This window comes from Rhinolophus sinicus, linkage group LG16 (assembly GCF_036562045.2).
Source record: "Rhinolophus sinicus isolate RSC01 linkage group LG16, ASM3656204v1, whole genome shotgun sequence".
NCBI classification, from domain to species: Eukaryota; Metazoa; Chordata; class Mammalia; order Chiroptera; family Rhinolophidae; genus Rhinolophus; species Rhinolophus sinicus.
In genome coordinates, this window is record NC_133765.1 from 18026932 (window position 1) to 18048479 (window position 21548).

Genomic DNA, 21548 nt, shown 5'->3' on the forward strand with positions numbered 1-21548 from the left:
AGTCCGCCTGTTGTTTGCTCATGGGAATCATGAATTCAGCTTCTCACATTGCAAATATTGCTGGGAAGCTGAGCTGTGGATATGAATGAGCTCCATTCACCAGGGACGGAGCCATCCCTGTGGCTGCCCATTCTGCCTCTGAGCCACAAGACCTGCCTGGGGAATAGAGTGCCAGGCTCCAAGGGCACCGAGGGCAGTGCCCTGGCTGGACGAGCCAAGGAGGTTCCATGCGAGGCTGGACGTGAAGCTGGCACCCTTCATGAAATGACAGCCAAGCCTCTGGCCCCTCTGGGCTCTGTGGTAGAAAGCTTGGGGGCACTAAGGTGGGAGCTGCCTGCTACCTGGCAAGGTGTGGCTCAAGGGCCTAGGGCCACTGCTGGTACAGTGAGTGGCACACCCTCGTCAGCAGTTGGCTGTCCATCTTCAGTGTGGTGCTAGTGCCCCTGCCCGCCCCTTCATCGCTGGTGAGAGCCTATTCTCTGGGCCTGGTGGGTGAGAGGAACCTTGCGACCTCCCTGGTCCATGCTGAGCCCTGCCAAGGGGGAGTCTGGGCCTGGACAACCTGAGTTCTCCAGTTGGGGGAGGGCAAGTGGGCCCCATTTGTTAGACCCGTGCCCTGAGGTCCCAGCAGGTGTATGGCTGGATAGAGTTGGGGGGGGGGAGCCCTGTTAGAATCATCTGCAGCTATGGAACCGCTGGCTTGTACCTCCAGAGTAAAACCACTTCCAGGATGGCATCAGGCACTCAGGGAAACGGCTTATGCTTTGTCCCCAAAGAAGTGGGGGACAAGTCATTCAGGATGAGCGAGGGGTGTGTGTATGTTTCTCCTCACCGCAAAGCTACAGAGAAGCCTAGGAAAGCCTGCGGGTGCTCAGGTGGCCCTGCTGGGTGGCCACAGGAGGTAGGCAGAGGCTGCACTCAGGGTGCCCCCGGCCCTGGGCTCCGAGGCGAAGAGTCTCCCGACTGGGCTGAGACTGGGCTCGCAGCCCTGTGCTTCCACAGCCCGTCCGTCTGCTGAGGGGCCTCATCTTCCCAGAGTTCATTTCCCTTTTGGGGTCATAGTTTGTCTCAGCAGGTGCAAAATCCTGACCTATGTCTTTTCTCAGGCCGAGGGGTACAGGACAGGAGGGCCCCTTTGGGAACAGGGTAGACTCCTACTAGCTGTGTTTTGAAGGGCTGACGAGCTGTCCCCAAGGGAAGGCTAGGGGAGGCAGTGGCCACTGGGAGCCCGGGCAGGCAGGACAGGGACATGGGAGCACTGGACGAGGGAAAAGTGCTGCCGAAAGCTGGGGACAGGGTGAGATCTGGGGGTGAGAAGGATGCTGGGACCAGCAGAGCCTCATCTGGGCACAAGGCCCCATGCTACTGTCACAAAGATGCCATTTAGTCAACATCGGGATGCGCTGCTCTCCTTCCAGAGAAGTTACAGCTGCAGCTGTCCCACGCGGCCTTCCTGGTCAGGGTGAACTCATGCGAGACGAGCATGGCCAGGTCAGCTCAGCAAGCTGCGTGTTAGAATTTGCTGCTGTCAGAATATTCTTTTCTCTCCTTGCTCACGTGTCCCACATGAGTACAGTGTCCCATGGAGCAGGAGTTCCTTCTAGCTGGAGATCGGGACACCCAGCCATAGTCCCCCCTGCTTTCTGATGAGTTAACCCCAGCTCTTAAGTCCTCACCACGGTCGCTATCCTCACATGAAGAGGGTCGCTATTCCGTGCTTCAGTATTTGGCGCTGGCAGATCTTTCTGGATTCGCCCAGCCAGGCACCCGCTCGGGTCACTCTGTACAGGTTCCACCTGCACTAGGCTCCACTCAGCACTCGCAGTCCTGACCCCCACATGCGTTATTTGTTGGCCCAGTGCTTCCTCGTCCCCCCCCTCCCCCCGCCCCGGACCCGACCCATCCGGAAGTGGCCCATCCTCACAGGAGGGGAGCCTTTCCGCTGCAGCTGTCCTGTTGCCCAGCCGTCTCCTCCTCTGGCAGCCAGCGCCTCCTTCCCTGACTCCAGACCCACCGCTGTGTGCTGGCTGTGGTAGTCTAGTCTCCTGGCCGCGCACCACCTGTCCCCTGCACCACTGGCCACATACCGTGTGGAGGCATTTCCACTGACTGGGACCCTGGACCTGCCGGTATCTCAGGCTACTGCCTGATGGGTCAAAGGGCAAAGGACCTGGTGTGTATGTGGGGGCAAGGAAGCTGAGGGATACCCAGGCAGGGCCTGGGACTGTGGCAGCTGGGGGAGCAGGAGAGGGGCCCTTTGGAAAGCAGAAATGCAGCCAAGTGCCATCCTTTATGGTATAGAAGTGAGCCCCAGGGAGATGGGGTGAAGAGGGGGAGCCTTGGGCGCTGGTGTCCTGGCCAGCCTAGTGCTCTGTGCCAATGCCAGGAGCAATGCCTGTCGTTTCCTGGGTGCCACAGGCGGGGATTCCATTGTGTTGTGGGTAGGACTAAACGCCTAAGGACATGACCCTGGGCCCCAGAGCCAGGTGATATCCTGTGGCTTCTCTGGTGCCGTGATTGCAGTCTATGGTTGCAAACAGGAGAGCTTGGATTTCAGACACCCCACCCCAGGGGATGTGGGACTGCAGGGACCACGGTGTCAGGCCCTTGGGTAGGTCAGGGTGGGGTGAGGTGGGGACGCCTGACTACCTTGCGTTTATGCAGCAGTGCACTGCTGGCCCCGCGGGGCGCCACACTTCATTTTGCCACCAAACTGCACTGTGACCCTAGGCCTGTCACGTCCTCTTGAACCAGTTTCCAGGGGATCCCGGAGCAGTTTGATGTGTGTGTGTGGCTGCACGGCCAGCACACTCCTGCTGTCCTGACACTGCGCTCTGAGGCATCCTTTGCCGTTTACCTCTTCTAAGAAACCTCTCCTGACGGCTTCCTCCCATTCTCAGGGCCCCACCGCACCCCACACAGATGCTGGGGCAGCAGCTGTGCTTTGTCCCAAGGCGTGAGATTTCCTGGGTCTCTCTTGGCGACTGGGCTGTGCCTGCCTCTCTTGCCCGGCTGGGGCTGGAGATTGTGGCTGCCAGTCTGTTTTTGAGCCTGAGGGGGAGGCCAGTATGTACCCTCCCCTGTCCACAGGGAGCTCATGATGCACATGGGGGCTGACAACAGGAGATAGCGATGGGCAGACAGACAAAACCAACGTAGCCAGGCGGTAAGGCTACTCCTTCTCGGCAGCGGCCCCACGAGGGAGCAGGTGGTGGAGTCTGAGTCATCCCTACTCGCCTGCAGGGACGGGGCCTGGGAGCTTGGGCCTCCCCAGGCAGCTCCAGCTCCTGGCAGTCGCCTGCTAGAATCCGTCTCCACGCCCCCAACCTGACCCAAGGAATCTCATCTCCTCATTGAAGTGTCTCCCAAGGGCAGGGCCTGTGTGCTTGGCGTAGGCAGCACCTGGGTGGAGTTACCATAACCCCATGTGGGTAAGAGGGCAGATGTGGTTGCTGTCAGTCACCATGGTGGGTCTCTGAGCTACCCTCTGTGCAGGCGGGCTCAGGAGCATGGCAGCCCCTCAGGTGCTTCCCACTGCTGAACTGCTGAGTCTGTGACAGTAGCTGCGACCCAGGGTGGCTGTTCCCTTCCCTCTGCTGAGCTCAGTACCCAGACACTCGGCAGACTCTCGCTACCATTTCCATGACAACCAGGAGGAAGCCTCTGCCCCCAGAGCCTCACACACCAACACAGACCGATGGCTGGAGGAAGCTGCCAGTCCTTGAGCCTGGCCAGGTGACCCTCCACAGCGGCACACAGGCCTGGCCCTGGCCAGCTGGTTTGACAAACGTCATCCATCACTGTCTACTTGTTTGGGGGGGTTGGGGGAGGGGCTCTGGGAGTGTGAGGGACCCCGTTCTCCCTGAGGGACAGGATAGTGGAAAGGCCCTTGAGGTGACCTGCTCCTTGCTAGAGGAGACCTCCGGGTGGGTGGGAGGTGAGAAGCTGGCGTTGTTACTGAAGGAGCACTGGGTGGTATCTCGCCCATGTCCCCCCATGGCCATTAGCCTCGACAGCTGCTGATGGCACTGGGCCTTGCTTCGTCCTCTGTGTGGAGGCTGCTATGATGCCCAGATGTCCAGCTCCATTCACCTCACAGAAGTGGCTATAAGGGGCTCCTCCTGGACGTGCCAGGGAGATAAGCTGTGGGAGGGCTCCTCCCAATGTTCCCATTGTACAGATGTGGAAACTAAGGCTCAGAGGCCTCACCTCACTGCCTAGGTCCCTCTGCCAGCCCCCACCCTCCAATACGAAGGACAGCCAGAGCCACCCCTCCAACCTGCCATACCCCCACTGCTATTGGCCTCAGGAAACAGGCAGGTGTCTGGGGACAGAGCTGGATGACCAGGGTCACTTCCAGACCAATCTGGTTAGCGTTCCCCACTTCTTCCTCCTGCAAACCTAAATGCTGCCGTGCTGGACTGGAGAATTAGATTAATGAGGCTAATGAATCAATGAGCCCCTGACCGCCCCGGGAGCCAGGCAGCAGGAACAGGACAGGGGGCACTGCGGCCAGCCGTGCGAGTAATGGGAGTAGTGGGGCATGCAGCCACCTGTTCCTCCTCCCATAGCTGCCCAGGCTGGGGGTCAGCCACACCCGCTCCCCAAGTCTGGGCCCTTGGGGCATCGAGACCTAAACAGGTGGGCACTGCCACAGGCAGGGACAGCAGCTCCCAGTCCACACCCCTCCTCACTGCCCTCCCTTCACCAGTCACAGCCACTGGGGGCCTCCCCTGCTCAGTACTGTGTACCCACTTTCAGCCACTTTACTCTCAGGACCCTTAGTCAGACGCCCACTCAGCTCAGCACCCACCCTTTCCATCTGAACCCCTTTTCTCCCTGCTCCTTTCAGCCTTAGGGCTTCCTGGATGACACGTGTGGGACAGTCTTAGCAAGGCAGGAAGCAGCCCTCACAGGGTTCCTGGCTCCCCTTGAAATCTACCTTCACGGAGAGCCTTGGGTCCTGGTGGCTATGAGACAGTAGTTATTTTGGGCTATGGTGAAATGAGTCACAACAGAAATGTGGCCAACAGGTAACAAGGAAGCTGGAGGGCCCGCGTGCCCAATCCACGAGCGTCATGGTCGGCGCAGTGCTGAGATGCAAGCCCAGCCTGCCCTGGATGGCCTAGGCTGGCCTCTCATCACCGTTTCTCTGGACCCAGGTCACTCGTGGATATACCTTAAGCTCCTACCAAGGGCACAGCACTCCCGTCTCAAGAGACAGAGAGGAGCAGGAGCAGCCTTGGCTCCTGAGGACTGAGTGAGGGCAGGGACACATGTGCCAACTGTCCAGCACCACACAGTGCAGACCGGAGGGCCGGCGACGATGGGGGGAGGAGGGTCCAGGGTCAGGCTGGAGGCTCTGCCAGGATCCTTTCCCTTCAAATCTGTGCATGCCTCTCCTTCCCACTGCCATCACGTCCGTCTCTTGCTGGGACCCATCTCCCTGCTTCTGCTCCGTGACTCACTTTGCAACCCCACCACAGCCACCCAGATCACTTCACTCTCCTGGATAAAGCCCCCCCGTGGCTTCCATCACGAGCGGATGGTCCCCACACTCTGCCTGGCTCCCTGACTCATCCTGGGAGCACCCGCCCCTCCTGCCTTAGGGCCTCCGCCATGCTGTTCCTTCCCTGCCCACGGAGAGGGCTCCCCAACATACCCTCATCGCCTGACCCCTTTCTGTTCATCTGCTGCACAGCTCTGGGCAGCACTGGACCCGCTCGTTACTGCTCATGGGCGGCCCGTGAACGCAGTGCCCTGTCTGTCACGGGGACTGCTCTCTCCCACGCCCCGCCAGGGCGGTCTGCTGAACATGGGGCGATGGCAGGCAGGGCCAGATGGTACACACTGTAGGCATTCTGTGTGGCAGCCGTGTGTGCGGGGGCTGGGGTGAGAGGAGGCGTGGGTGCCTGCGTACCCCTGCCCTGCCCTCCCGCACAGGTACACCTCCCCTGTGCAGGGAGGGTGGAGAGGAGCCCACAGGCCTCCGCCTCTCGTCAGCCTCCCCTCCTTCTGCCTAACTTTTGGCTGGGACCATGGACGACAGCAGGGCCGGGCCTCCCTCCCCCTCAGCAGGCCTTGCCCGATCCTGGCTTTCCACTGACGGTTGGCCAGTGTCCTTTCTCACTGTAGCTCCACCATTCAGAGGATCAATCTGGCAAAAGTGACTGAAAAGGCGTTTGATAAGCGGGTGCTCTTCCAGCTTTAAAATGACCAGGAACTCCGTGAGCTGTGTCTTGGTGGGTGAAGGCTCGGGTGTTCTTTTCCTGTGTTAGCCCCTTGTGGCCACCCCCAGGGGTTTTGTGCAGAGGCCCCAGGACCTGACTCCACTGGTGTGTTCCTGTGGGGAGGTCTTGCTCCTGCCACCGAGCTGACTGCCACCTGCAAACAGTACCGAGGCCACCGGACTTGCTAGAACGGAGATTAGCGAGTGGCACAGAAAGATTAGCAACTAGGGGGGTGGCACAGCTCGTGCCATTAGACACTCCTGGGCCTCAAGTTTTCATGGGCACCTCAACCTTCCCCCAGGGATGAGAGATGGGCCCCCACCTCTCCTCCCAACCCCTGCCCACCCCCGGAACTCTCGCTCCCCCCCCAGGCAGGGACAGGCGGCTCAGGAGCGGCCCATTTTAGAGTGCTCAGCCCTGCAGGCCTCAGGCCAGCGACAGATGGGGCTTCTGTGTGGGGGGGTTCTGATGAGTCTAGAAGTCAGAGTCATCGCTTGCCAGTCCCCTCGCGCCCCCGCCCCATCCAGTGACAATTGCAATGCTCACAGTAACAGCATCGGCCAGGCCTGCCACTTCAAACAGCAAGGGCTGTTTAAACAAGATAACAGGCTGCCGGTAAAGCTGTAGCTCAGGCCCTAATAGCCTGAAACCTGTGCTCTGAACCTGCCAGAAATAGCAGAGCTACTTCCTGCCTCAAGCAGCAGTTCAGCCTTGGGCCTCCTCGCCTCTGACGCTCCCACCCTCGGTGGGCCAACCTGTGCGCTGGTGTCTGGCTTCCCCATGGTGCAGTGTGGAGGGGACTTGGGTGACCCTAAGTAACAGCAAGGAGTCCTCCTCAGGTGACAGACTGGCTGTGCCACCAGGGCAGCTTGTTCTTAGTCTGAGTTTCCTCATCTGTGTGTGTGGGCCACCCCTCGCTGGGCGGGGGGGCTTAGAGGTTGTGCAGGCAGGACCCCACCACAGTGCCTGGCGGCCCAGTCTCCTCCCTCTGCCCTGCTTTCGTTTTCCCACCTGGAGAGGAAGGACTGTGGTCCCACCACCTCACCTACGGTGCCCAGCACAGGCCTGAGAGCTGGGCACCACAATACAAGTGTGGTCAACCCATCTCTCATCCTTCCGTCTACTCTGTGGCCAACCACAAGGCACACAGCCGCTCCAGGCCACGCTGGGCCTGCTGGCTGGACAGCCCCACCTCCTCAGGAGCTGCGCCAAGGACGAGGGGGCCGAGCCCGGACCTGGGCAACCCGGATGGACACACAACCACCCTGGTTGTCCCACCCATGGCCCCAGTGTGAGCTGGATGGAGGTGGCCCTGCATCCAGGCCATGTGCTTGTTTCCCAACCAGGGCCTTTGCCCATCTGACCGAGCCGTCCCCTGGGAGTCAGCGGGCCAACCAGGACACTGGCACCCACCCACCCAGCCCTGTGGGACCTCAGCACAGGCCTGGCACACCAAACATACATAGATCACTGTTTGCTGGCTGCCTTCACAGAACCTTAGAATCAAAGACTTACAGGATCTTAGAGCCAGAGAAGCCCATTCCTGCTCCCACAAGCATTGGCTAGAGCCCCTGGGATAAGTGTGACATGGGTGGTGGGCACCTTGTAACTTGACGGGGTGACTCAGATATACTCAGAGACTGCCACTTCTGGGACAGCAAATTCCCAGGGCCAACACTGGGAGCACTTGCTCTGAAAGGGTCTGGCTCCCATGTCCTGCTCCATTTCACGCCCAGGCCCAGAAAGGGAAAGGGCCCCTGGCTACCCAGCAGGCTGCTGGCCTGCTCTCACCTCAACCCACCCTCCACGGTTCCCTTGCAGGGAAGAATGCCTTTTTCCAAGCCCCAGTCCATTTCTGCTTCAATTGAAATGAGACCGGTTTCCTATTGGTTTTTGTGTTAAATCTCCCTGGCTTGATCCAAGTCCCCCGCTGTCAGTCACTGATGGGAAATTAGCAAACAGCAGGGGGCAGCTGAGTGCACACTGGAAGCTGCCAAAGCAGATGAAGACCTGGCCTGGGGCTTGGAGGCCGCCAGTCACCAGGAAGAAACCACAGTGCAAGAAGCCCCTCCTATTTCAGCTCCCAAACACTTCTGGAACCCACTCGCCAAACACCCTGGCCAGACACTATTCAGCCAGGTGTGGGCTCCGCACTTCTGGGCATCGCCCGGGGCCACACCTCCAGGAGCAAAGGCTGGTGAAACCACTGGCTGCAGGCTGGAGCCAGTTCCTGCAGGGACATGAGAAGTTGGGGATGGGGGTAGACATCTCAAAGGGGACCCTCTGTGGCCCACAAGATGTGATTTCAGAAGTGCTCATCCTTTAAAAAAGTATTTGGGTCATTACTGCCCTCGCCCTGGCTCCTCCCTCTGCAGGAAGTGGGGTTGCTAGGCAAGTGCAGCCTTGCAGTCTCAGCTCCATCAAGAATCTGATCAAAGCAACAGAGCCTCTCCCAGGAAGGATGCCCATGGGTGTGCTCGTGCAGCCACACAACTAGGACGTGATTTAGGACATTTCGCAGGCCCCTGGGACCCTCCATGGTTCCCGAGCACTGCCACAACAGAGGCCTCGAGCCTGCGAATGGCTGCTCCTGGCCCAGCGCCCATCACTGTATGTGCCCGAGGCGGCACTGGTGGCTTTATCATGCCCAGGCTGCTGTGGGCTGGCAGGTGCCAGGCAGGTCACTAGGGTTGAGAATGCGTCCTCTGAGGAACTGGCGGAAGTTGAGCAGCAGGTCTAGTCAAGAAAACGACTTCTCTATCCCTGACTTATGACCTGGTCACAAAATGTGCAAACAGTTGCCAAGAGGTTGGTGCACAGCATAGCCACCTCCCAGCGCCCTCGGCCGCAGGGACTGCCCCCTGAGGGTCCTGGGCAACTCTGAGACGAGCCCTTCCGGAGGGTGATCAAGGATGAGACTCAACATCACATCTACGCTGCAGCCTATTGTGGGTTGGTTGTAAAATCCATATAGTGGGTTGTGAGCAGTAATGTGAAAACAGAACGAAACCTGAAAGCAGAGTGTGGCTCATGTGGGGATTAGTCGTCGACATACCCGTATCCAGCTAGGCTCTCAGCAGCGACGGCGCCCTCCCAGTGCCCCCCCATGGCTGGCACCACCCGAGCCTCTCAGATGAGGCGAGTTGGTGAGGGGAGACAGGCTGCGTGGGCTGTTTCTGGGTCCTGGGCCCGTGCTTCACTGGGGGTGGTCTTGGCCTTTGGGTTGCACGGCTCAGGTGTCACTGCCTCCTGGGTGGGTCCCCAAACACCTCACCCCCAGAGCTGTCCTCATGTCCTCTTGGGCAGGCAATGTGGGGGGAGGGCACAGGGGTGCTTCAGGGAGATGCCTAGGCCAGGCCACAGCTGGGCAGGATAGTCTGGGCCCCACGGCCATGATGAGCTAAGGACAGGCGGGCATGGAGTGGTCTAGGGTAGCCACAGCCCAGAAAGCTCGGGACAGGGGCCAGAGCTGGGCCTGCGGACGGAGCACTGGGTGGGAGCAGGGACATGGTTTGAGGGACGGCTATGCCAGAGGCCGGACGGGTCAGAGGGTCACGGCCTCAGCCTGAGTCCATGTTTGGGCTCAGCCCACTTGCTTATATGAGGGACCTTGTGGCTGCCTCCTGTGAGGAAGATGAAATGACAGGAGGACACTCCTGTTCCCACACAGTCTTCCCAGCCACACGAACCAGGCAGTGCCAACAGGGTCACAGGTGAGGCCATGGGGGCCAGGAGAGGTTCGCTGACCTGCCCAGCCACCCAGGGTCTATGCTCCAATGGCTGGCACTCTCCAGACCACAAGCCCCACAGGTCCAGGTCCTACGGGCACTATGCAGACACAGATAATAGCAGGAAATGTCACAACTATGTCCTTCTGTCTTTGAGCCAAGGGGCCCATCCTACTTCACAGATGAGGAAGCCGAGACTAGAGCAGCTTGTCCAGGCTGAGGTTGCGCAGGGCCAGGAACTGCTCCCCCTCACTTCCCGAGGTCCTGGCCTTGGGCAGTTGAGGCAGAGGAGCCAGAAAGGACGGTGTGCTTTGGAGCCCAGTGGGCACTGAATAAAGGGCCCTGGAACAGACATCTCCCTTTTGCATGTTTCCTATCGGGCCGGGGGGGAGGAAACTGCTCAAGAACCATAGGTTGCCTTGATCAACTATTCCAGTGTTTTCTTTCCTCAGTGGATGGTAATTAGCCACAGACCTGGTTTCCTGGAGCCTGGGCCACAGGAGCCAGAGGCTGAGGCTTCTGGGGAGTGTTGAGAAGGTCACAGACTTCTCAGCTCCCACCCATCACTGTTGGAGGCAGGCTGTGGGCCCTACGGGGAAGGACTTGCCCGCGGCCACTCCCCTGGCTGGGCCATGCTGGCCTGGGGGCTCCAGGCCCCCTTGGTTAGGATGCCGCCAGCCTTCCCAGGGTCACCGAAGGTCAGAAAAGGTGTGTGGGGCTAGGGGCTGGGGCTGGCCTTGGCGGAAACCTCAGGACACAAGGCCCAGGGCCTCTGGCTGGCTGTGGTTTTATTAATGAAATGAGAGAAAGTGCATGAGTGGAGGAGATGTCATCCAGGGCTGATGAAGGCAGGGCTGGGACGAGCTGCATCCCAGCTTCCCAGGCTCTCAGCCCAGCCTGAGCTTGTTCTCTGCATCTGAAGACCGGTCCAGTAAGGACCTCATGCAAGCGTAGGGGCACCTTTCGCTCCGTTCCGGATGTTTCCCTCGATGCCTAGGGCCCCTCCCCCTAGCTGTTATTCCTATATCCCCAGAAACTCTAGAGGCTCAGAGCCAGTGGGGCCTCAGGGGGCCCTACAGATGGGTGAAGAGGACCCGCCCCCCCCATGTCCTGTTAGCCCAGAAGTATTTCTTGGTGTTGTTCAGGGCCAGCTGTGGGACTGCCATGGGTGGTACACACACCCCACCCTGCCCCCATCTATGCCGGTTGCAGAGTATACGCAAGTCAGCTTGGCTCCCCTACCCCACCATGTGCGCTCAGCCTCCTTCCTGAAGTTTGTTTCTGGAGAGTGGAGAAGCTGTTTTTCAGTTCTCAGATTATAAAAATCCCTGAAAACAATACTAATCTGCACCTTAAAACCTAGAGATGTTCTGATGTGTGCATAGGAGCAGGACATTAGCTGTCCTGCTGGCCCTGTGGCTGAGCAGGACAGGGGCTGGGAAGTTCCTCTGTCCTGAAGCTCCCGGTGAAGTGCAGAATGGAGGCATTGTGCTGGTCGGAGGCATCGAGGGCAGATCAGGCGGCCGAGGGGGAAGTGCACAGATGTGGGGGTTGTAGGAACCCTAGGAACCCGACCTCCACCATTCCAGGTGTCAGGCAGCAGTACCCACCCGACTGTGCTGCTGGGGATGAGATGTGGCACCGGGGACCTTGCCCCTTCCGCACGGTGCCCGGGGCCCTAGCTCTCTGTGGCTCCCAGACAGCGGTGCTGCCTCTGCTGGCTGCCCCACAGCCCCACGGCCCAGGCTGCATGCTGTGAGGTCCAGGTCAAGTCCAGATCACCACCCTGACTTTGCCCCAATCCGCCCCGGCCCTGGTCCTGATGTCAGAGACCCCCTTCCTGCAAGTTGGTCTCTGGGGCAGAGGAGGGCTTCTTGGCTCTTTCGGACTCAGCTGCTTCACAGGGCGCCTCAAGGCCGGCCACAGCGAGCACGGGCCCAGTGGAACTGGGTTCTGGGGGAGCCATTCCGGCCCTCCAGGGCCTGCTCAATGGTGTCGCTGACCTCAGGGGAGGAAGGGACAGTCGCCTCTGTCCCTAGATGGTGACTCGCTGCACATACTAGGTGTAAGGAATGCTTCCTGAGTATCACAGGCTTTCACTCCCAGATGGAGAAGAACACAGGACAGGCCCCAGCTTGAGCAGATGGTCTCATGCTCGTCTGCTAACGTGCTGACAGAGAGAAAGCAGAACCACCTAGCTCTGAGTCTGCTTCTCTGCGCAGAAGGATTCTTGTAAATCTGCCTGGGGAGAGCAGAAAGGGGGGGCGGATGAGCAGGGAGCCACTCTGGCAAATTACAGTTCTCAACTAGAATGAGCGAGAACGGAAATCACACGTGCGGTCACAGGCCAGAGCAGGGAATCACGGAGGAGTCAGAGGAGCTTTGAAAAACAGGGACACTGATGGCTCCTTCAGAAAGACTCAGACAGTGAATCCTGTAATTCGCTGATCACTGAGCCCAACTTTGGCAGGCCCTCCTGGCCACGCTGGGGGTCACTGGCCCTGGTAGGCTGGAGTGTTTAACAACCCACTCGCCAGGAGGGCGCTAATATGAAGTGTCTGCTGAGTTCCGTGCTGAAATGACTAATGTCACCTGGCTGATTTTAAGCTACGAACCTGATGTCAAACAGCTCACAAACTTCCTAAAAATTGAACAATTGGCTCTTGTGAGCTGTTACTGGCCAGCTTTGCCCTCCAGTGGACTGGTGTGCAGAGAGGTAGGCTCTGTCCCACTAACCCTGGTCTCAGCGCCCCCCTCTGCTGGTGGGGCCCGCTCTGTGCACAGGCTTCTCAGCACTAGGGCAAGAGGCGGACCCCAGCTTGCCCATGAGGGAGGCCCCACCAGAAACCAGGCAGGTTGGCTTCCTGTTTTGGGAGGGCCACCATGGATACTCCCATACAGATTCTGCCAAGGCACATGGTAAAGTCTGTCATGGTGGAAGAGTCGCAATGATGGAGACGGTGTCCCAGTTGCTGCCCAGTTGGTTCAGTGACAGATTGTGCCTGGGGGTAGGGGGGCTTTAGTGACGCAGCAGGAGGCAGCCATCATGGAAGGGTGGTTGATATGCTCAATGGCAGAGCTAGGTCCTCAAGGATAAGGAGATGGGGTACATGAAAAGGCCCGAGTAGGACGCCCACAGCCCGCCATGCAGTGTGGAGCGGGCGTGGAGGGGCGGGACGTGCTGGGCAGCAGGGAGGCCTGAGCCCAGGGCCCTGCCTCATCCTTTCCATCTGGCTGACATCTGTCTCATGAAGACCTCATCAGGGCAAGGAGCCCAGCACAAAGGTAGACAGGAAACGGGAGTGCTCAGAAGCTCCCAGTATAACAGGAGGAGGAATGGAGGAAGCTGCTATTGACAGAGGCCTCGATGGCTGCATGTCTCTCTGGCAGCAGACGGAAGGCGGTCTCTGTACAAAGAACTGAAATGTCAGTTGGCAAGTGCTAAGGGCCACACACAAGTGCCAGGATGTGCTGCTGGGGAGGGATGGCTGCTGGCTGCTGCCTTCTCTCTACTCCCCCTCCACCTCGCCCCTGCCCAGCATGGGCTAGAGCTAGCATCTGGACCTACGTGAAGCCCAGGGCCCTGGGGAGCAGATACCCATCACTGCCAGTCATTAATGGAGTGGGGGCCATGGGCTCAGATACAGGGTCCACTGAGGTGAGAACCAGACAGCCTTAGCCCTGTTACAGTCAAGACAAGGGACAGGCAACTGAGCAAGGGACTGGATGGAACCAGGGCCTAAGGAGCTCGCAGGAAGGTGGAGGGACTGCTCACAAGTGCTGGCAGAGCCTCAGGGCCACCACTCACCAGTTGTGAGTGCATCCCCTCCCCTAAGCAGCCAGCCACACCTCTCCAATGCTTGGGAGGGGTAATGGGTCACAAAGAGAAGAACTGATCTGAGCCTCCAGGGGGACACTGGCTGGGGAGAGCGCAAGGCCAGCTGAGCCCCGTACCTGCCGAGGGAGGGACCGTCATGGCCCAGCTGAGGGCCTGGCTCTCTCGCTGCCTTCCCCTCTGCAGAGCCTTTCAGATCTGCACCTGGGGCTATCTACTTGGAGGGAAGCAGGCCTCTCTGCAGGCCGGGCCCCACCTCCTGGCTTTGGTCCAGGTCTCTGCTGTCTCAGGGTCACCATGATTTGCACAGGTTGCAGACAAACTGCATGTAGTTCTGGCACATCATGAGATTGGAAGGAGCTGCTCCGGCAGACCAGAGCCTGGTAGAGAAAGGATGGTGGCCTCTGGGCGGGTCAATGGCACGTTTCTCTGGCACTGTCCCAAGTCCCCATGGCAGGATTCCTAGATCTATGTCCTTGACCACCAGGTCAGGAACAGGAGAGTGGGGACCTGCTCGGATCAGACTCCCTATGGTCCTGCCACAGATGGGGTGGGGGCAGAGGGCAGTGCCAACCAACCCTGATGGCCACTCAAGTCTCCCGAGCCCAGCTGACTGCCCTGTACACTCCCCACAGGGAGGCTAGTCATACGGCAGCCCACCCCCCCGCCGTGGACAGCCCCCAACCCCACAGAGTGGAAGTCAGTCTACGTCCCAAGGCCCCCCTCAAGCACCCTGTACCCATAGGATGTAGGGATCCTGGGATCCCTGGAGAGCAGTGCCAGGGCCTCGCTGAGAGCCAGTCTCAGCCCTGGGACACGATGGATGTTCTCTGGGCCTGTTCCCTCACCTGTAAAGCTGACTGGTTAAGGACACGAAAGGATATGTTAGGTCCCTTCCAAATTTAAGCCGGGGTATCATCACATCTGGCCACCTCCCATTCATAATCATCTCCTTTGGACAAACTGAACCAGGTGTGTTACCAACAGGTGAAAGCCTGTCCTCCGCAGTACCATGCATCACCTCGACATGCCATCTCATGACTCCACGCCATTTTTAAAGCACAAAAACGCTCCCTTTTCTGGCTGAATGACAAAGCACAGTGGTAGGACAGTGGCTACACATTGTAGGACACCCCCAACAGCCCCCTCTTCAGGGGCACACGGCACATACCCCCTGTTAGGGCCCGGCACCTGCCCCAGAAGGGCTGCATGTCCCTGGCTGCACACTCAGAAGCCAGGGCCCTGAACTCTCGTTCCTCCCAAGCCTGCCCACCGCCTTCTCCGTCCACAAATGTCTGCTGAACACCACTGTGTGCCAGGCCTGCACACACAGCACACACTGTACAAGGTGGGAGGACAAGGGGACGGCCACCTGTGCAGGGGAGGGGCTGAGGGCCCCAGAAGAGGAGGGGCCACTGGCCAGGGCTGAGAGAGGTGACTCCCTAGTCTGGAGTCGGGCTGTGTAGCACCCACCACCTGGAGACCTTGCCCCCCTGAAGGGCATGTCCTTTTGTCCCACCTGTCCCCCAAGGTACCTGCTTTGAAACATGTCAACCAGCTGTCTGTTGGGTAAGCAGTGGGGACACTAGGCCTCCCACAGTGAGCCTGGCTGTGGTCCAGACCACCTGTGGCCACATTTGGTCCTGCATGAAAGCAAAGGTGGAGACACCCCTGGGAACTGCTACCTGCTGGGTCCTGAAGGAGGGGGCAGGTGTCCCCAGGTAGCATGAAGGTTTGTAGAAATGAGACCATGAGCGCTGGGTGCTGAGTGCCCCCTCCGCCCAGCGCCATGTGCAGCTGGGATAGTTGGGCTCCCTTTGGCATCCAGCCCCGAGCCAGGGCCCTGCAGCTGCACAGCAAGTACACAGCAGGTGCATACCAGGTACACAACAGGCCCACCACAGGGCTGGGAACACCAACAGCTTCTCCAGGAAACGGGCAGTGAGCGAGCTCCGTGGGCTCTCACGTGGGAACACCTTGACACTTTCAGCCAGGCTTTTAATCTGTCTCTTCTGAAGGTTTCTTCCACTATTAAGTGGCCACACAAGCCATTAGCAGACCTGGGGCCAAGGTTGGGTGGCAAACAACTACCCTTTTACTGCTTTCTTGAGGTTTCCAGCAGGGTGTTGGGGGTCCGGCCGCCAGGGCACAAAGAGGAGGGGGGGCACCCGGCGCCCGGCTGAGTGAGGAGCCCGTGCGGGCCCTGAGGCACATGGTCTCTGGGGCTGTCACCGAGGGGTGGGTGGCCTCTCTGCCAGAGTGTGGCCTCAGCTAAACCTCTGTATTTAAAGTCCTTGTCTTTACTTCTGGAAGGAGCCACAGGGCAGGTGGAGAAGGAAGGCCGAGCCACCAGGAAGTGGTTGCTCCTGCAGAGGGCAGGCTGGGGCAGGGCGGCCTGGCTTTGCTCAGGCAGCAGGAGTGGCTCAGGGAGGGCCCATGGCTGTCGTGAGCTACAGGCCTGGGCCCTGAGGCCAGCTTGGCCCTCAACCTGTCCTAAGCTTGGGTGCCTCCACCTGTCCCCTCACCCGTGACAGGGAGAGTAGGCACAGCTGCCGCCCCACATAATTATTCAGGTGACACATCCCTGGGCCATGCTCTGGCTCCCAGCAATGTCTAGGGGAGCCCCATGTAGGGAAATGGCAGCCCACCCAACTTTGGAGCCCCTGGGTGCCCATGAGGACTGCATGGGGGGTGGAGACCCATGAAACCCTTCTGGGACGAGGGCTGAGAACCGCTGTCAAGGCTGGGCATGGCCAGTTGCCATGTCTGCGGACGCCCCAGAATCTGCCTCCCCCTGCCCAGGTGCTGCCCTGTGCTTGCTGCAGCCCTGTACGCCCGGGAGCCCAGAGATCCTGACGTTACCCATGGCAACGTGCTGACGCAAATGCCAGCGGGCGGGCGGGGGGCTGTGGCTCCTCTGCTAGGAGTGGGGGCGGGGGGCTCTGCCAACCCTCTGTCGGGAAGACGAGGCCTTGGAGCTGAGGGGGCAGGAGAGCGCGTCCAGGGCCTGGCACCGGGCCCCCAGGCTCCTCCGGTTTCTGCAAAAATCAGCATGGCCTGTTCTTGGCTGCTTCGCCTTCGCCAGGGCCCAGAGAGCAGTTCTGGGCCCTCAGAAAGGAGACGGCAGGGGTGGCAGACCCCTCCCAGTTCCTGTGGCAGCAGGCGGGAGGAGGGCAGGGGCATGAAGGACGCATGTCACAGGCACTGACAGGAGCTGCCTGAAGGCGCCGGGAGAGGCTGGCTCTCCTCGCTGCCTGGCCTGGCTCGTCCCTGGGCGGCCAGCCCACCTCCTTGGCCAGCCGGCAGGAGGAATCGCGGAGGATATTGTCTTTCCTCAGCAGCCTGTTTGTTTTCCATCCTGAGATATTGTTGGTAGAGCATGAAAGGTCAGAACCATTTGGAATCCAGTGAATTTCCAGCCTCGCTCCCTTGAGTTTCTCATCGAGAATTTCCTTTTCTGGTGAACAACCACCTCCCCAGGCCTGCTGAGACCAGGGTGGTAGTGGGGGTGGGGGGGCAGGACTGGCTGCCAGCCTCTCTCTTTATAAAATGCCCTGAATGGCACCAGAGCCTGGCTGCCTCATAGAGAACCCCACAGCTGGGCCACTTTCCCACCCAGGGCTTCCTGCTGTGGCCCCCCCACAGGGCCAGGGCCAGGAGAAGGCTAGAGATGTGAGGCCCCCCATTGGGGCCACTCACTCACATGAGCCAGGGCCCCACCCTGTAATGAAGGACTGCAATGGAGGGGTGTGTAGGCACTGGACCAAGATGAGGGAAGGCCTCTCAAGGAGGTGACACCTGAGATGAGACCTGGAGGACAGAGGCAGGGGGACAGGGGGACAATGGGCAGGGTGGTCACGCGCTTAAGGCTGGAGAGAGCAGAGTACATGGAAGTGAAAGAAGCCCATGAAGGCCAGAGCAGAGAGAGAAGAGGCATGAGGCGATGGGGATGGGCCTGGCGGAACCAGGAGCGCCTCGGGCAGAAGACCTGGCCTGGGTCCCATCTTTGAGGACACTTGGGCCACCTCCTCATTGACAGGTTCAGAGAGCAGAGATGAAAGCCAAATCCCTCCATGAAACATGGGACCAACTCAGGGCCCAGGCACCCTGCCTCTCGTGCCTGGCACACCTGTGGATACAGGATTGGTGGGCAGAACCTACCAACAGATGGTCTGGGACAGCAGCCCGGCGCTGAGGGAATTTGCCACACTGGCCCGGGAGATGACAAAGGAGGCAGCCAGAGATTTAGGCCCCCGGAAGGCCTCAGAGCACAGGCTATTCCCAGCCTCAGGACATAGCAGAAACAGGCAGAGGCCTGGAGAGCTGACTGCTGGAGCCTGCGTGGCTGCCCTGCCACTGTCCCAGGGCCTAGCATGGGAACCTCCCTTTGCCTCACAGCCACACAGGCTGGTCAGCCCTCTGCCCACTGTAAAACCTCATCAAGGAACCTGACCTTGCTCATCTGCTGGGATGTCCCCTCTGCCTACAACCACACATGGCGCCACAGTGGGGGCAGGCAGAAGAATAAGAGTGGCTGGAACCCCAAGACCACACAGCGCTGGGAGCAAGGAGGGCGTGCCCTCGTGGATAAATGGCCTTGGCCCAGGCCACTCCCACAGGGGACACCATCACCACCTGGACACTGCTCTGGGGAGAGCCCCAGATGCACAAGGGGAAGCGAACCCTGCCTCCTAGCTCCATGGCCGCCTGTAGCTGCTTGCCCTTCTCCAAGAGGCAGGGCCTCTTTGTAAACCTGATGAAAGCTACAGACCCTCTGTCTCTCCAGAAGAAATGCTCAGGTGCCGGCACAGTGGCCACAGCTTACAGCCATCCACACACTTCCTCAGGGCCACAGGCTCAGTTAGGACTCCCTGGCTGAAGTCCCAAAAACAAAGCCACTGCCTGCCTTAAAAAGACCAGGTGAAAAAATGAGCCCCTTCCTTGCCACTGCGCTGGTCCTGGACCCCAAAGGCTGACCCCTATTTCCCAGCGTGGTAGGCCCACCCATGAGCATCATCACCTCTTCCCCGAGGTTCCTGCCAGCCGCGACCTCCCCAAACCCCTGGCACCCACAGCCCCACACCACTTAGAGCTCCTTGTGGATCCAGTTTGTTTCCAGGTCTCCCATCCAGAATCAAAAGCCTCTTAAGGGCAGATTCTGAGTCTCTGCTCAGTGCTCCTGTCTGGCACAAAAATCTCTGCTGCAGGGAGACCCTTGCCATGCCTATCCCTTGTCTGGCTGCGTGGCCTCCACCACCACCACTCCTGGGAGCCCAGGGAGATGTGGCACCTTGTGCACTGGGCCTTCAGTTGGGACTGTGGCACGGTACCCACCTGACTTTACGAGGGGCCTGGCTATCCGGCTGCTCGGTAGCTCCCCTCATGCTCCCACCAGCTCAGCACTGGGCCCAGGTTGCCCCTCAGCACCTCTGTGCACTGCACCCACCTCTGCCCCCGCACCAGTGGTTCTCAGCCTGGGCTGGGGGCCTGAGAGAATCGCATACCCGCCCAACCCCTGGGGATTCAATCTCAGAAACCGTTCTTAACTCTGTTGCTACCATGGTTTCCCATGCTGAGGATTGGCAGGAGCTTCGTGTTTACTGAGCTGCTGCCTGGAGCAACAACTGGATACCTGGCCTGCGCCTCGTCCTGTCGTGTCCTGCAGAGCCACCAACCGCCCTCCCGGCTTCCAGTGTTGCCTCCACGCACCTAACGGCACCCAACTTCACTGGTAGCAAAGCCCCTCACGGTGCCTAGCCTCCCCTTTCTCCTCCCCAGCAAGTCTTTTCTGACCCCCAGGAGGCTGAGGGCTCCAAGCAACATGCTCTTGTTTGCCGAGGGGTGGACCCTGCTCAGCAGACAGCCTCCCCTCCGCACTCCGAGTTCTCACTCCCATCACTGAGGTGGGGGCTGCCTGGGCACCTGGGGCCTGCAAGTGTCTTGAGGGCAGTGCTGTCTGCAGCTGGGTGAGGGCGGCTGGAGCCAAGGAGGCACCCCTTCCCAGTGGAGCCCTGGGTGTGGTGGTCACTTGGATGGTGTTGGAATCCTGTCAGGGCACTGAGGTCAGAGTAGGGCCTCCCAAGCTGGGGTGCCGACCAAAAGCTGCCCCCCTGGGGCAGATGTCCTGACAGCAGAAGCGACCCTGAGGTCCTGTGGTACCCATGGCACCTGCCACGCTCCACACTCTGCTCCGAGACACACCTGGATGGAGCCTCTCCAGCCTGGCCCTGCAACACACCCAGAAGCCCATGTGCTTCCCAGGGACCAGCAGTGGCAGGAACAAGCAGAGGAAAAGCCTGGCCACTCACCGTCTGGTTGTCCTCGTAGAGCTTCAGGTCGTAGCCGCTAAGCTCCACACAGAAGATGATGGCAGTGACGCCCTCGAAGCAGTGGATCCACTTTTTGCGCTCCGACCTCTGCCCACCCACGTCCACCATCTTGAAAGTGAGCTCCTTGAAGGTGAACTTGTTCTCCACGATGCCGGTTGTCATGTCCCGGGAGCGCAGGATGTCCTCCACGGTGGGGATGTAGTCGGGCGCGGCGATGCGCTCCAGGTCGTTCAGGTAGTAGGCGGCGTTGTCCTCCAGGTGGTACTCGCTGGAGCGGCCGAAGCAGGCCTGCGCCCCGGGGTCGGCCCACAGCCGCCGCATGACACCCAGCAGCTCGGGCGTGATCTCGCCCTTGCTCTCGGCGGGGCCCGTCAGCGCGAAGAGCTGCACAGCGTCGTAGGCGCGGTCGGGGTTGTGGAAGTCGATCTTGAGCGCGGCCAGGGCGCGGATGATGCGGGTGAGCGAGTCGATGGCGTTGTAGATGATGAGGGGCTTGTACTCCTTACAGGCCTCCAGGTTGAAGCCGCCACTGTGGATAATCTTCATCTGCTTCACGATGGTGCTCTTGCCCGAGTTGCTGGTGCCCAGCAGGAGCAGCTTGATCTCTCGGCGCTGCCGCTGGCTCTCCGAGCGCAGGTGGCGGTCGATCCGCCGGGACCGCCGCGCTGCCTCTTTCTCCTCTGAGCTTTGCCGGCATCCCATGGTCCGGCAGCGGCGGGCCCAGACGGGAGCACAGGACGGGCGCCTCTCCCTCTGCCCTGAGGGAGTGGGGACGCTGAAGTGCGGGTGGTGTGCGTGGCAGACGGAGCCCAGCTGCCCTTGGGCACTCAGTGTGGGTGGCGGGGCGAGGCCGGGCCCCACTGCAGCCCCTGCCCCAGCGCCTCTTCTGCAGCCGGCATGGCGCTCCTGCTGCGGGAGGTGGCCGAGCCCTCCCTCTAGCGACACTCCCCCTCCCCGGGCTGCGGCCTGGCCTGATTCGCAGCAGTCATTCCCTGTCCTCCTGATGGTGGGAAGCCGTCCACTCGCCTCTGCCCACTGGCCTCTGCCCTGGCTGCTGCCGTCTGGTCCCCGGTTGCTGTGGCGATGCTGCTAAGTGCGGCTGGAAGGCCTGCCGCCAGTGCCGCTGCCGCGGGTGCTCCCTGCGGCCCCCCTGCCTCGGGCATCCGCCCTTCACCTGCCAACACAGAGAACAGCGTGAGCCTCCTCCCACTGTGGGAAAGAGAGCCTTCTGGATGGCAGGAAGCTGCCTGGGGAACAATGACTCCAGCCCCCTCCCCTGAAGGAGCTCCACAGAGTTGGTGCCCAAGCCACAGCAAACACACACACTGGCCACCGCACCCCACGCCCCTCCTGCAGGTGGGTACTCGAGGAAAGAGCACCTAGGGCTATACCATGACCTTGGCCTCAGGGTCTTCAAAGTTGGGGG

The 21548-nt window shown here is 60.2% G+C and overlaps 2 protein-coding genes across 4 annotated transcripts in view; one reads left to right on the top strand and one right to left on the bottom strand.

The window, feature by feature from the left end:
• RSPH14 (radial spoke head 14 homolog) overlaps positions 1 to 21548 on the top strand; it is a 76784-nt gene that overhangs the window by 24913 nt on the left and 30323 nt on the right. The gene's annotated exons all lie outside the window — the stretch shown is intronic.
• Positions 1 to 21548, bottom strand: part of GNAZ (G protein subunit alpha z) — a 50269-nt gene that overhangs the window by 7414 nt on the left and 21307 nt on the right. For both annotated transcript variants that reach the window (XM_074321015.1, XM_074321016.1), the window contains exon 2: positions 20102 to 21296. In XM_074321015.1, the coding sequence (XP_074177116.1) occupies positions 20102 to 20824 (723 nt within the window). In that variant the 5' untranslated portion in view covers positions 20825 to 21296. The remainder of the gene's footprint in view (positions 1 to 20101; positions 21297 to 21548) is intronic.